Raw genomic sequence first — 15,693 nt, 5'->3', positions numbered from 1 at the left:
CCGAGCGAGCGATGCGAACGGCTGCGCATGTGAACCGAGGCCTGTGATACGCAGTTTGCTCGAAACAGGTTTCCCCCACCTCTGGCTATGCTTCGAGTTGTTTCTTATTTCCATGTCTAAATTAACACATTGAAATGCATAAATCTAAAATTGAAAAAAAAAAAATTAAGGCATTGCAATATGTGAACAGACAAACACTGAAATAAATCAAATATAGAAGACCAGATAAGAGATGAACAAGCCATCGGTTAAGCCAATAAATAGTCTTAACTGTGTTAAGTCTTCTACATGCATGCTAAGATTAGCACATGATCAGTAACACAATTTATTAGCTGATCTTCCATATCATGTTCATGCAAGTTATAAATGACATTTACATTAAACGTAAAAATCTCAACAACATCCACATCCATTTTATAATCTCTATTTCTTCGTATTATAACTATATAATCAATATTGAGCTATAAATCCCTATAAATCTTCATACCGTGGAACACAATCAAGTTGAGTCGTTCCCATTGCTGCTGAATCTGAAGGATATCCCATTGTTGATTCGTCGATAGTTAATCCATTGCAAGCAAGCCAAAAATTATTGGAAGCGAACTCCCTTTCACTTCCATATATTTGTTTGCAACTCTCCAACTCCTCAAGATGATCATTTGCCAGTAGTTGATTCCCTAAAAGAGATGGATCGTAGTTGTTGAAGACCAAGTTTTGGAGATCTACTTGAATACCTCCTTGAGTAATGGAATCAAAGTTCGAGCTCGAGGTCTCCATGCTCGAAGACGAAGGAAACCCTATCAAATCTTCTTGTATCATATTTGCATTCATGGACTCTGTTAGCGCAGCATCATCTATTATAGTTGAACCTCGTAGAATTGGGTTTGCAACAACATTGAAATGATTAGTTGATAAAGCTTGAATCTGGGAAACCCTTGCATCTCCGAGTACCGGATGGTGCTTGGGCCATAGCATGGGGCTGTTGTAGAACGAGAAGGGGTTGATATTAGGGTTGTAGGGGCCTTGAAGCTGCATATGGAGTTGCATTCTCTCAAGAGCCGATGCGCTTAGGGTTTGGTTTTCATTCTTCACCCCTATTCTATTGACTTCCTCATCTGATCGGTTAGGGTGGAGACGGCGCGGCTGGTCTCTTCGCTTGCCAAGTAGCTTCTTCTTGAGCCTGGTGTTCCAGTAATTCTTGATATCATTGTCCGTTCTGCCGGGTAGCTGGGCGGCAATTATTGACCACCTAATATACATAAGGATCCAGACAGATGAAGTTGGAGTTGATATATAGCTTGTTGGAAGAAATTAAGTAGATGATTTTAGACTAAATTAGAGAAAGGCTACAGATGATATGTTAATTAACCTGCTCCCTATGCTTATATAGAGGCTACAAATGATTTGATCTTCCTCTTCTGTGAAGCCACCATGCTTGATGTCTGGCCTTAAATAATTTAGCCATCTCAGCCTGCAGCTTTTGCCACACCTCTTCAAACCTGTAAATTTACAGAAAATTGATACACCAATGAATATTTTTGTTAAAATCAGAAGGTCTAGCCCATGTGCGGTGAATCTATCTGAAACTGTTATATTTGTTAAAATTAGTAAGGTTGTGCTTGATTGTTAAACTTTAATTCCAATATATGTCTAATTAATTGACCCTATAATAAGAAATCTCGCTTCTTATATACACCTTTAAGTGTAATAGATGGATCTTTAAGTGATTTCATAGATAAGAATTAGATACTAAAAATAAGCAATAAAAGCTAACGAGAAGTACTGAATTAATGGATACTAACCGATCTTTTGAGGCAGTGCAATCCAGTTTCCTCCAGTTCCATGCTCTTCCATGTAAGCCTTGAGCTTGGCATCCTCCTCGGCAGACCATGGCCCTTTCTTCACGTTTGCCTTGTCACAACAAGGAGCTCTCCCCATCTGATCCCTTCTCTCTCTCTCTCTCTCTCTCTCTCACCTTCTTTACAACCCAAACTGGGATGTGATGGATTCTGATGCGTGAGCTAGCGTGGGATGGAGAAAAACCCAAGCAGGTGAGGCCAAGCTTTATAGAGGAGAGAGAAGGTATTCTTGAGATGTGATGCTTGCTGTAAACTGATTAGGGTTTCTTTAACTTATTAATCTTATTAATTAGTCACTAGTACTTTCAACCTAAAAATAAAAATACTACAATCCCCAGATTTTTCATATCTTCTGATATTGACAAAGTCCACCATGCTATATATTTAATTGATATGTACTTATATGTTAACTAGAAAAGCAATGAGCAACATTAAGTTGCTTGTGTATTTAACACTTTATATTGCAATTTGGTAACACACATATACATTTAACAAGAAATGGCTTAGAGTTTTCACATTAAAGGGGCAATGATCTTCAAATTATTTTTACCAGATGATAAGATAATTGTCGTAATAACTAAAGGGACGGAGAGAGAGATCTCATTAGTAGCGAATCAACAACCAACAAGTAGCGAAACAAGCAACAGGAGGATAAGTTGATCATTAATGCAGAAGACACCACCACTATTATGCATGATTAAATAAGAAAGAAAATACTGTAAATTTAAAAATAAATTAACACAACCAAAATCACCAAAACATAAAGATCCACCCAAAATAAAATAATTACCTAAACTAAATTACAATTTGAAATTTTAATCCTGATAAATTATTTCATTCTCTCCCACAAAAAGCAAGAACTTGATTCTATCTACAGTTTATATAACACCTTTCAAATTATGGGTGGCTTTATAAAAGATGGTTATTGCCCGACTAGCTCAAGCACCTCAGGTATCATAAAAATGCGAAGAAAGATAATATAAAGATCATTCTTGCCTTCGCCTGAAAATAATATAATTGTGGTGATTTCTTATTGATTTTAAGGCACAATCAAGGGATAAATTGAAATATCCACCTAGAAAGAAAAATAAAATATATCAATTTCTTATTTATTAGAAGGGTGTTAAAAATGCAATGAAGAAACATTAGTAAAGAAAAATGGTGAACTAATTTATCATAATTATGATTGGAAACAAAGACTCAACAATTATGCAAGTTAGTATATTTTTTAAGTTTACAATACCTTTATTATAACTATCACTAAACTTATTAGGAGTTCATGAGATTATAATATCTTTCCATTAGTGATATTTATTTTCTAGTTTAGTCAAGATTTAGTCTCATATTTATGCATTAAACATCTTATATTTGATTATTGATAACTATTAGTAGCTAAACACCATTCATTAGGCCACAAGAAGCTATAGATAGAAAAAAAATGTGAAGATAAATGTTGATAATTGGACTAAAAGTAAATGATATTATTAAATTGATGAAATATATAATAATATAAAATTAGAGTTGGTTAATTTCCTTCTCTTTTATTTTACAAGGTGTTTAAAACAATTTATTTTAGAAAAAAAGATAATGACATAAATAAATCTTACAATTTTTAAGGAATTAAATAATGACAACATAAAAATAAGAACGGAAGGAAAAGGTTTGTTTTTTTCTCTATAAAAGAAAGTCTTTCACAACCGCCAAGGTACGCATACCCATAGTATCATATTATACATAAAATCGTAATATTCATCTTCTTCATCCTTTAACTTGAGTGTCGGAGTGACCATGCTGAGAGCCCCCTAGCCGTCATTTTAACCCTCTTCTTACTATTTGTTTCCATCCAGGCTCCCAACCACATCATCATCCTCATTATCGTTCAACAATTGGTGATTAAATTGGCAACTGAGCCAATTCACCAGTGATTTATCCGTCAACACTCGCAGGTAGGATAAAATTAGCACCATCTGTAAGAACTCTGAGATAAGACCTGAATCAGGACGTAGAGATGGATGATATCGGTGTTGGAATGTATACTAAAAGCCTAGCATTTTGTATAAACATTGATTTAGAAATAAGAATCACATTGGTCAAATGTCTATATTTATGCTAAGTGTAGTTGTCCATTTAATTTATATTGTAAATAACATGGTGTGAGCAGACACACAGAAGATCATGTTATCAGATCCTTATAAATTATAAATAATAGCTCACAACCAAGATAGAATGGACAAACCATTGGAGTGGTTGTAGTGTAATTTGGTATTAGTTTATCTAGACTATAAAATTACACTAGTACACTATGAGTGTATTGAGCAGGACCATTTGAGGTGGTTTCTTTTTATACTGACTATATAAGAGAACAAAACCTCTATTATTATGGAAGTGCGTGCTCTTAATCATGATATAATAACAAGCATGTATATTTAATATTTATTTCATAAATTTATCAAAGGGTGTGATTTAGTTTGTTAAATCAATAAGCCTGATAAGTTGGGAAATGATATTATTCATATGGTGTGTTGTTGATTATAGAATGAAACTGTGTCCTAGTAATCTAGGTTGATGATGCCCCCTTGAGGAGCTCATAAGAATTGTCATGTAAACCCTACAGGTGGACCTAGTCCGGTATGACAATGAAGTTGAGTGGTACTACTGTTGGAGCTAGATATTAATTAAGTGAGTTGTCAATAATACATTTAATTAGTGGATATTCTATATCTTAAACACAGGGAGATTAATGCACTCATAATAAGAAGGAACTCATAATGTAATTTGGGATTGGTGCGATAATTCAATAATAACTCTTTAGTGGTATGAGTTAATATTGATGAATTTGAGTTGGGTGTTCAGGGCGAACACAGGATGCTCAAGCTCATCGGGAGACCAAAACCAATTTCTCCTCTCGGTCCCTGTTGTAGCCTCTATAAAACCTTGTATCCACTAAGTCCACTTCTTATCCAAGTAATGGGTCGGACACAACCTTACTTGGAGCAAGGGGGCCGGCCAAGCAATGGCTTGGAGCCCAAGTAGTGGCCGGCCAAGCCATACTTGGTGACCAAGCATGGGGTCGACCATAGGAATAGGATTAAAGGAGATTTTAATTTTTGTTAAAATCTTTCCTTTTGGAGCCATTCATGAAGGGATTTAAAAAAGAAATTTTAATTTTGAAAATTTCCTTTTATAGTTATTCTCATGGTTATTAAAAGAGAGTTTTAGCCTTTTATAGCTATCTACAAAAAATTAAAGAGAGATTTTAATTTTGTTAAAATCTTTCCTTATTTGTAATTGTCTATAATGTTTAAAAGAAAGATTTTAATTTTTGATAAAACTTTCCTTTTATGTAACCATGATTTAAAATGAGAAGTTTTAATTAATCTTTCCTTTTTTGTAGTTGTCTACATGTTTTAAAAGAGAGAGATTAATTTTAAAACTTTCCTTTATTACCATGTACAATATGAAATTTAAAAAGAGAGATTTTAGTTGTTATTAAAATTTACTCTTTTAAAGGGAGGTCACAAATAATGAAGTTTTAATTATGTTTAAAACTTTCCTTTTTGTAAACATCATGGTTTAAAAGGAAGCTTTAATTTTGTTGTAATTTTTTTTCCTTTTTAGCATACTATGATGTGGCCGACCATAAGAAGATTAAAAGGAAGTTTTAATTAAACTTTCCTTTTTTGCCATGACCAAGGATTATAAAAGAGAGGTATAGGGTGCCTCATGAGATTAATCTCTAATGAATTGATCTCTCTAAGTTCCCTCTCTTCTAATCCTTTTGTTGCCGGTCATCCCTCTCTAGTTTCTCCTTGCTTGTTCTCCTTAGGGTCGGTTCTTATCTCTAGCTTGTTTTCTTCATCTTGCTTGGTGGCTGAAACCTAGCTTGGAGGGGAAGATCTATAAGGGACGACGACACACTTGGAGAAGAAGGATAAGAGGAGGAAGTTTCCTATTTTAGCATCCCTTAATGGCTTAAGAGTCTTGGAGAAGAAGAAGTAGTCCCGGTGAAATTCATCTTGGTAGATCGTCGCCCACACGACGTCTAAGAGGAGGTGAGGAATACAACAGAAGATCAAGAGGTCTTTAGCTACAAAGAAAGGTATAACTAGTTGTCTTATTCCGCATCATACTAGTTTTCTTTGTATGAATTTTGAAATACCAAACACAAGAGACTAACGATTCTAGGTAATCAAATTTATGTTTCAATTTTGTGATTCGATTGTTCTTAATGGTTAAACCTAGGGTTACTATAAGAAGATTAAATATTGAATTTTGTTGAAAGGCTTTATCTAGGAAGTGGTGGATGATCCCATATCCAAGAAGGCCTAGTGCCTCGCCATGTTTAACCTGGAAGTCAATCCATGAAATAAATATTTAATCAACTTTGTAACATCGGTGGATTTGGATTAATAATGTTAAGCATTGTTTGCGATCCAAGTCTAAACCTCTAAGAACAGATAAGTTAAACTTGGAATCAATAATGTTAAGTTCTGTTTGCGATTCCAAATTTAATTTCTAAAGAACACAATAGGTTGTTAGGAAAGGTTCGGGACTTGTACAAAATTTTTATACAGGGGAACCGGTACAATATTCTAAGAAGCAACCAACAATTGGTATTAGAGCTAGAACTTTGCCTCTGTGTGTTTGGTTTTCATTTTAATTATGCACATGTCATACATAATTTAGGCATGATAATAGTAGGATATGCAAATAGATTAATTCTGTGGTTGCAGGTATCCTAGATCTAACTATTATGGCCCTAATGTGTTTATGTGTGATTGGACCCTTAGGCATGTCAAGGGTATTTTATGTGTGTGTGCATGATTGTAATATTAAATACAGTAGGAGCTGTATTAGTTATTAGGATTTTATATTTTTGTTCGATCTAGATTACATGTACATTCCTTCGTGGAATATAAAATCGATAAATGTAAAATTTTATTTTTGTCGCGGATCGTATCCTTGTGAGGCGTGGGACTATTTGAGGACCAGAGGCACAGCGGAAAAAGAAGCAAGATAGATGCGACAACTAGACCCGATGGCGGTGGCTAAAGATGGCAGCAGCTAGGGTTGATGGTACATGGAGGACAGCTATGGATAAAGGCCATAATAGTTGGAAAATTATTTTTCTTATTTGTTGCCTTTTATGTTGTGTGTGCTTGTGTTTGTGTGCTTGTATTCATATTAAAATTCCTCGTTCTAAATAACTAAGTGGGAGAGGAATTTAATTAAATTCCACGGTCTCCATTACTGGTTTATAAATGATGCATTCAAACTTGCGCGTTGGCTCTGAGTGCCTTCCTCCACATTGGATGAGTTTGTTTGCGAATCACTAAATCAAACTTCCTTAATGGATGATTATAGGAAATTATTTAGGATGTGTGTGATCTTCTCCAACTAAAGGGGCACAATCCTATATAGTGGACTTAGTATCAAGTAATGGTATACACTTAGGCACATTTAATAGTATCCTCCCCATCAGAGTCACTGCTATTATTTGTGTGACCGAAGAAAAATTAACTATTAATTTGTCATAAAGCTAGCTAAAACCCCCTCTTACAAATGTTTGAATTTGTATACGTCCACACTAACGTGGCATATAAAATTCATGATGTTTGAGGTAATTTTATTTGTCATAAAGTTAGGTTGACAAAATAAAATTAATGCGTAAAACCTCCTCTTACAAATAATTGAATTTGTATACGTCCACACTATCGTGGCATACAAAATTCATGGTGTTTAAGGTAATTTAAAGTTGACAAGGTAATTAATGGGTAAGACCCTCCTCTTACAAATGATTGAATTTGTATATGTCCACACTAACGTGACATACAAAATTTATGGTGTTTGAGGTGTTGGTGAATTTAAATGATATTGGTTTGAGGAATCAATATTATTTTAAATTCTAAAGTTTTGACTAAATATTTGATCAAAGACAGACCAACTATTAATTTTATTGTCATAAAGATAGGTTGACAAGATAATAAAATTAATGGATAAAATCTCCTCTTACAAATATTTGAATTTATATACGTCCACACTAACGTGGCATACAAAATTCACGAGGATTATGAGGTGTTGGTCTTGACCAAATATTTTTGTGATTCTTAGGATTTCAAATATTTTTCAATTCCCTAGATGTTAGAGAATATACTTATTAAGTCCCAATTATAATGACTGGAAACAAAACTTGGACACTAAGGTGGACTACCCTTTCAGAAATGAGAACAATAAAGGTGTATTTTATTCATTAGTTGTTGAAACATGTTTAGTGGTATTATCTACCGGTACCTAGTGTGTAGATATAGAAGCCACTGATCATGTCTGCAATTCATTGCAGGGGTTCTAGGAAACCTGACAACTATATGAAGGGGAAATCACCGTCTGCATGGGCACTACTACAAAAGTAGCAGCTATTGCAGTGGGAGATGTTTATCCTTTGATAGGAATAAAATATTGATTATCTTTTAGTATCAAGTTTTAGAAAGAACTTGATTTTAGTTTCTATTTAAGGATAGATATTCTGTCTCTTTTGATGACAAAGTTGTTATAAAGAAAAATAGTGAAGTTATCTATTCTGGTACATTGGATGGCAATACTCCCACGATGCAATGTTAGGAAATTAATAAAACATCTTCTAAATAAGAGGAAGCAACCTTCGGAAAAGAACCAAACATATCTTTGGCATCTAAGGCTAGGTCATATTAACTTGAGTAGGATTCAAAGGTTAATAGCCGATGAACTTTTGGGTTCATTGGTGGTGGAAAACTTTTCAACCTACGAGTCTTGCTTGGAAGGCAAAGTGACCAAGAGGCCTTTTAAGACTAAGGGGTATAGAGCCAAAGATGTGTTGGAGTTGGTTTATTCTGATTTGTACCTATGACTATCCAGGCGAGAGGTGGTTTCAAATATTTCGTCTCTTTCATAGACGACTATTCGAGATATTGATATATTTACTTGTTGCGCCGCAAGTCTGAGTGCTTTGATAAGTTCAAAGAGTACAAGGCTGATGTGGAGAAACGTCACGGTAAAAGTATGAAGACACTACGGTCTGATCGTAGTGGTGAGTACCTCTTAGGAGAATTTAGGAGTCACTTATCAAAAGTCGGGATTCAATCCCAACTGACTGCACCTGGTACACCCCAACAGAATGGTGTGACAGAACGACGGTATATGACTCTTATGGAAATGGTTAGATCAATGATGAGTTATTAAGAATTACCAAATTCATTGAATGGATATACTCTGGAAATGACAATGAATATAGTACCTTCTAAGTCAGTACCCTCTACTCCCATAGAATTATGGAATGGGCGTAAGCCTAGTCTGAAGCATATTCAGATTTAGGGTAGTCCAACACATGTGCTGAAGGGAGATACTAATAAGTTGGAATCATGTACAGAAGTTCACTTGGTTGTGGGTTATCCTAGATAAACGAAAAGTGGTTTATTTTATAGACCTAAAGATCAGAAGGTCATTGTTAGAACCAATACCTGATTTTTAGAAGAGGACTATGTTATGAACCATAAGCCCATGAGTAAAATTATTCTTAAGGATATAATAAAGGACACATCTAATCTAGTACCAACAATACAAGATGAGATACCACAAGAAACTGCAACACGTGTCACAAATAATGCACAATTACAGACAGTGTCTCGTCGTAGTGGAGGGTTGTTATGCAACCTAAAAGATTCATGTTTTGGGAGAGTCTTTGGACTTGATCCTTGGTGAACATGATCCTGATCCCCGGACATATGACGAAACACTCCAAGATAAAGATGCAGCATCTTGGCAAAGAGCAATGAATACAGAATCTATGTATTCTAATCAAGTCTAGGAGCTTATAGAACCACCAAATGGTGTAAAATCCATTTAGTATAAATAGGTCTACAAAAGGAAAAGAGGGGCAGATGGGAAGGTAGAAACCTTCAAAGTAAGGCTTGTTGAAAAAGGGTATCGATTATGAGAAAACCTTTTCACCGGTAGCCATGCTTAAGTCTATCCAGATTCTTTTATCTATTGCTACTCATATGGATTATGAGATTTGGCAAATAGATGTCAAGACAGCTTTTCTTCATGGAAGTCTTGAAGAAAATATCCATATGAAGCAACCAGAGGGATTCATTGCAAAGGGCAAAGAGCATCTTGTATGTAAGCTCAATCGGGGTATGGACTGAAGCAAGCTTCAAGGTCTTGGAAGATCCGGTTTAATGAAGTAATCCAGTTTTATGGATTTATTCAATGTTCGGATGAGTCTTGTATATACAAGAAGTATGATGGAAATATGGTGGTATTTCTTGTACTATATGTAGATGACATTTTTTGATAGTTGGAAATAATATCAAAGTGTTGTCAGAAGTAAGGGTATGTCTGTCCAAGCAATTTGATATGAAGGACTTGGGAAAATGCGGACATATTTTTGGGATCAAAGTAATTGCAAGAAAAGGATATTGTCCTTATCCCAAGCTTCATATATCAATACTATCCTAGCTCGTTTTAGCATGCAAAACTCCAAGAAAGGTTATCTACCTTTTCGGCATAGAGTACCCATATCTAAAGAGATGTCTCCTAAAGACATCAAAAGAGATAGAAGAAAAGAAGGCAGTTCCTTATGCTTCAGCTATAGGAAGCCTAATGTATGCTATGTTATACACAAGACCGGATATCTGTTTTGCCGTGGGCATGGATAGCAGATATCAAAGTAATCTAAGACCGGAACATTGGACTGCCGTAAAACATATATTAAAGTACCTAAAAGGGACTAGAGATTATATGCTAGCTTACAAAGCAGATGATTTGCTCCCTGTGGGTTACACGGATTCAGACTTCCAATCTGATAGAGACAATAGTAAGTAAACCTCGGGGTTTTGTGTTTACTTTAGGAGGTGAAGTCATAACTATGGAGGAGTGTTAAGCATAGCTGCTTTTTCGGACTCCACCATGGAAGCTGAGTATATGTCAGCCTCTGAGGCAGCCATAGAAGCTATATGGCTCAAAAACTTCATGATGGACTTAGATATGATTCCTGGGTTGCCCAAAAATTATTATAATTTTTTGTGATAATAGTGGTGCAGTAGCAAACTCGAAGGAACCATGAGCCCATAAGGCAAGTAAACACATAGAGCGCAAGTACCACCCAATACGAGACATCATATAATGAGGAAAAGTTATTGTCGCCTAGATTGCATCAGATGATAACCTGGAAGATCCTTTCACTAAGGCCCTTAAGGAAAGAGCTTTTGATGGGGCATGTTGAGGGGTTGGGAATCAGATGTATGGCAAGGTATATGGCAGCATAGTCTTTTAGTATAAGTGAAAGATTGTTGGAATGTATACTAAAAACCTAGCTTTTTGTATAAACATTTATTTAGAAATAAGAATCACATTGGTTAAATGTCTACATTAATGCTAAGTGTAGTTGTCCATTTAATTTATATTGTAGATAACATGGTGTGAGGAGACACACAGAAGATCATGTTATCATATCTTTATAAATTATAAATAGTAGCTCACAACCAAGATGGAATGGACAAACCATTGGAGTGGTTGTATTGTAATTTGGTATTAGTTTATCTAGACTATAAAATTACACTAGTACAATATGAGTGTATTGAGCAGGATCATTTGAGTTAGTTTCTTTTTATACTGACTATATAAGAGAACAAAACCTCTGTTATTATGGAAGTACGTGCTCTTAATCATGATATAATAACAAGCATGTATATTTAATATTTATTTCTTTAATTTATAAAAGTGTGCAATTTAGCTCGTTAAATCAATAGACCCGATAAGTTGAGAAATGATATTATTTATATGGTGTGTTGTTGATTATAGAATGATACTGTGTCCTAGTAATCTAGGTTGATGAAGTCCCCTTGAGGAGCTCATAAGGATTTTCATGTAAACCCTACAGGTGGACCTACTCTGGCATGACAATGAAGTTGAGTGGTACTACTCTTGGAGCTAAATATTAATTAAGTGAGTTGTCAGTAACTCATTTAATTAGTGGACATTCTATATCTTAAATACAGGGAGATTAATGCACTCATAATAAGAAGGAGCCCATAATGTAATTTGGGATTGGTGCGGTAGTTCGATAATAACTCTTTAGTGGTATGAGTTATTATTGATGAACTTGAGTTGGGTGTTCGGGGCAAACACAGGATGCTCAAGCTCATCGGGAGACCAAAACCAATTTCTTCTCTCGGTCCCTGTTGTAGCCTCTATAAAACCTTGTATCCACTAAGTCCACTTCTTATCTAAGTAATGGGCCAGACATAACCTTGCTTGGAGCAAGGGGGCCGACCAAGCAATGGTTTGGAGCCCAAGTAGTGGCCGGCCAAGCCATACTTGGTGACCAAGCATGGGGTCGGCCATAGGAATAGGATTAAAGGAGATTTTAGTTTTTGTTAAAATATTTCCTTTTGGAGCCATTCATGAAGGGATTTAAAAGAGAAATTTTAATTTTAAAAATTTTCTTTTATAGTTATCCTCATGGTTTTTAAAAGAGAGTTTTAGATTTTAAAATCTTTCCTTTTATAGCTATCTGCAAAAGATTAAAGAGAGATTTTAATTTTGTTAAAATCTTTGCTTATTTGTAGTTGTCTATAATATTTAAAAGAAAGATTTTAATTTTTGATAAAACTTTCCTTTTATGTAACCATGATTTAAAAGGAGAAGTTTTAATTAATCTTTCCTTTTTTGTATTTGTTTACATGTTTTAAAAGAGAGAGATTAATTTTAAAACTTTCCTTTATTGCCATGTACAATAGGAAATTTAAAAAGAGAGATTTTAATTGTTATTAAAATTTCCTCTTTTAAAGGGAGGTCACAAATAAGGAAGTTTTAATTATGTTTAAAACTTTCCTTTTTGTAAACATCATGGTTTAAAAGGAAGCTTTAATTTTTGTTGTAAATTTTTTTTCCCTTTTAGCATACCATGATGTGGCCGTCCATAAGAAGATTAAAAGGAAGTTTTAATTAAACTTTCCTTTTTTGCCATGACCAAGGATTATAAAAGAGAGGTATAGGGTGCCTCATGAGATTAATCTCTAATGAATTGATCTCTCTAAGTTCCCTCTCTTCTAATCCTTTTGTGGCCGGTCATCCCTCTCTAGTTTCTCCTTGCTTGTACTCCTTAGGGTCGGTTCCTATCTCTATCTTGTTTTCTTCATCTTGCTTGGTGGCTGAAACTTAGCTTGGAGGGGAAGATCTATAAGGGACGACGACACACTTGGAGAAGAAGGAGAAGAGAAGGAAGTTTCCTATTTTGTCATCTCTTAATGACTTAAGAGTCTTGGAGAAGAAGAAGTGGTCCCGGTGGAATTCATCTTGGTAGATCGTCGCCCACACGACGTCCAAGAGGAGGTGAGGAATACAACAGAAGATTAAGAGGTCTTTAGCTACAAAGAAGGGTATGACTAGTTGTCTTATTCTGCATCATATTAGTTTTCTTTATATGGATTTTGAAATATCAAACACAAGAGGCTAACGATTCTAGGTAATCGAATTTATATTTTGATTTTGTGTTTCTTTTGTTTTTCGATATTGTGATTTGATTGTTCTTAATGGTTAAACCTAGGGTTACTATAAGGAGATTAAATATTGAATTTCGTTGAAAGGCTTTGTCTAGGAAGTGGTGGATGATCTCATACCCAAGAAGGCCTAGTGTCTTGCCATGTTTAACCTGGAAGCCGATCCTTGAAATAAATATTTAATCAACTTTGTAACATGGGTAGATTTGGATTAATAATGTTAAGCATCGTTTGCCATCCAAGTCTAAATCTCTAAGAATAGATAAGTTAAACTTGAAATCAATAATGTTAAGTTCTGTTTGCGATTCTAAATTTAATTTCTAAAGAACACAATAGGTTGTTAGGAAAGGTTCGGGACTTGTACAAAATTTTTGTACAGGGGGGCCAGTACGATATTCCGAGAAGCAACCAACAATCGGAAGACCTAATGTCATAGTCATGACGATAGAGGACTTTGACAAATTGGTGGCCGCAATAGTGCAAGCCGTATTAAAAGGGACAACACTCGCATCCCCCAATGGGCAATCCTTCAATTGAACCACCACCCCATTCGGTTGAAGCGATGCGAGCAAAATTTCTGTGGAATCTTTGAAACCCCTCATTTTCCTAGGGGAACTGGTCTTAAACTTGGTATCTCAAAGGCCCCTTAAGGTCCTCCGTTCTCAAAAGAATCCTTTTGGATGAATTACCAAAGCACTTTTAGGTATCACAGATTGCGGAGTATAATGGTACTACAGATCCAGAGGATCACATATGTAAGTTTGAGAAGGCTTTCTTGCTACACCAATATACAGATGATGTCAAGTGTTGAGTTTTCTTAACCACGCTCTCGAGTTTGGCCCAGAGGTAGTTAATCGACTCCTTTCTTCTTCAATTCAGACCTTTAAAGAATTTAAAGTTGTATTCATGCAACCCTTCGCAACCAATCAGAGATACCAGAAAACACTGCATAATCTGCTCATCCTCAGGTACAAATTCAAAGAACCCTTGAAAGAATACTTACAACAGTTTAATCGACTAGCCATGGATACCTCCTTGATTACCCCAGAAGTACAGGTTAGTATCTTCTCTCAAGGCTTAGTTTAAGGAGATTGTTTCAGATCCTTGGTAAAAATAAGATGCAAATGAACTTCGAAGGGTTACAAGTTTGAGCGCTTAAGTATATTCAAGTCAAGGAAGCATAGTCAGCAAAAAGAAAAGAGACATCAACTTTGAATCTGATTCCTTTCCCCAATCATCACAATCAAAGATCTCCCCACCACCTCTGTGAAGTCGAGAATTCAATTGGAGAGGAGAAAAGGTAGTGCAAGCCATGGAAGTAGTCTCAGCTTCTGATCTCAAATCTAGTCGACCATACCCCAAGATGACTCAATACTATGCTTATCATCAATCAAGAACTCATTCTATTTGAGATTGTCAGTGGTATGCAAGGGAGTTTAAATTAATAGCTGATTAGCAGAGCACTAAACAAAATGATTCGGGCAAGAGGAAATCTATAAAATACCGAAAAAGGGCGAATAACCATAAGAGAATTTTTTAAAATTTTTAGAAATTTTTCCGGAATTTTTCGGAGACCGTATGACTTCGGTTACGGGGATAAAAACTGGGCCCCGGGAAAGCCTGTTTAGGTTACCCCGTTTTAACGAGGAAATGTTTATTTTTTAAATTCCTTTTCTTTCTTTTTCTTTTTCTTTATTTCCTTTTCTCCCCTGTGTGTCCAAGTCGTCCCCGACGTCGTTCCCCCGCGCCTTCTCACGCCCGATCTGCCCTAACCGCTCCTCGTCGGTTTCCCTTTTCCCCCCAGTACAAAACCCAAGCCTGATTCCCCTTCCTCACGTCGCTGTCCCTTCTTCTTCCCTGACAGCTGCTTCTCCCCGTCGCACATCACCGATCCCCTCTTTTCCTTGCTTCTCTTTTCCTCTTCTCCGATCACGCCGCACCTCTTCCTAATTCTCCTCTCTTTCCCGACGCTTCTCGGCCTGATCCCGCGCCACTCCCCTCTACCGATCTCCGGTTCTTCTTTGATCGATGATGGCGTGGTGCGCTGTGGCTAGGGTACTGAGGAAGGCTGGATCTACATCATCTTCCAACAGATCGACCTCACCTTTTCTCTCCTTGCGCTGCTCACAGAGTGATCCACATCTTCACTGGCCAGATTGGACTGAGCGACGTCATTCTTGTTTCTCTTCTCTCTGATTTTCGGCGATCTAGAAGGTAAGGGTTACTTAGTTGGAATTTGGGATCTAATTCTATACTTCGGTTGGATTCCTAATCTCCTTCCGTTCTTGTCAGTGTAG

The 15,693-nt window shown here is 36.0% G+C and overlaps 1 protein-coding gene across 1 annotated transcript; it reads right to left on the bottom strand.

The window, feature by feature from the left end:
- Positions 1 to 248: 248 nt before the first annotated feature.
- Positions 249 to 2,053, bottom strand: LOC122034685 (transcription factor MYB36-like). The gene is made up of 3 exons (XM_042594017.1): positions 1,803 to 2,053; positions 1,370 to 1,499; positions 249 to 1,249 (listed from the first exon to the last, which is right to left on the bottom strand). The coding sequence occupies exons 1-3, from the start codon at positions 1,936 to 1,938 to the stop codon at positions 472 to 474; spliced, it is 1,044 nt and encodes a 347-aa protein (XP_042449951.1). The 5' UTR covers positions 1,939 to 2,053; the 3' UTR covers positions 249 to 471.
- Positions 2,054 to 15,693: the final 13,640 nt, after the last annotated feature.

Source organism: Zingiber officinale, chromosome 11B (genome assembly GCF_018446385.1).
Source record: "Zingiber officinale cultivar Zhangliang chromosome 11B, Zo_v1.1, whole genome shotgun sequence".
Classification (NCBI taxonomy): Eukaryota; Viridiplantae; Streptophyta; class Magnoliopsida; order Zingiberales; family Zingiberaceae; genus Zingiber; species Zingiber officinale.
Note: the sequence above shows the minus strand (reverse complement) of the source record. Positions and strands in the feature narration are given on the sequence as shown.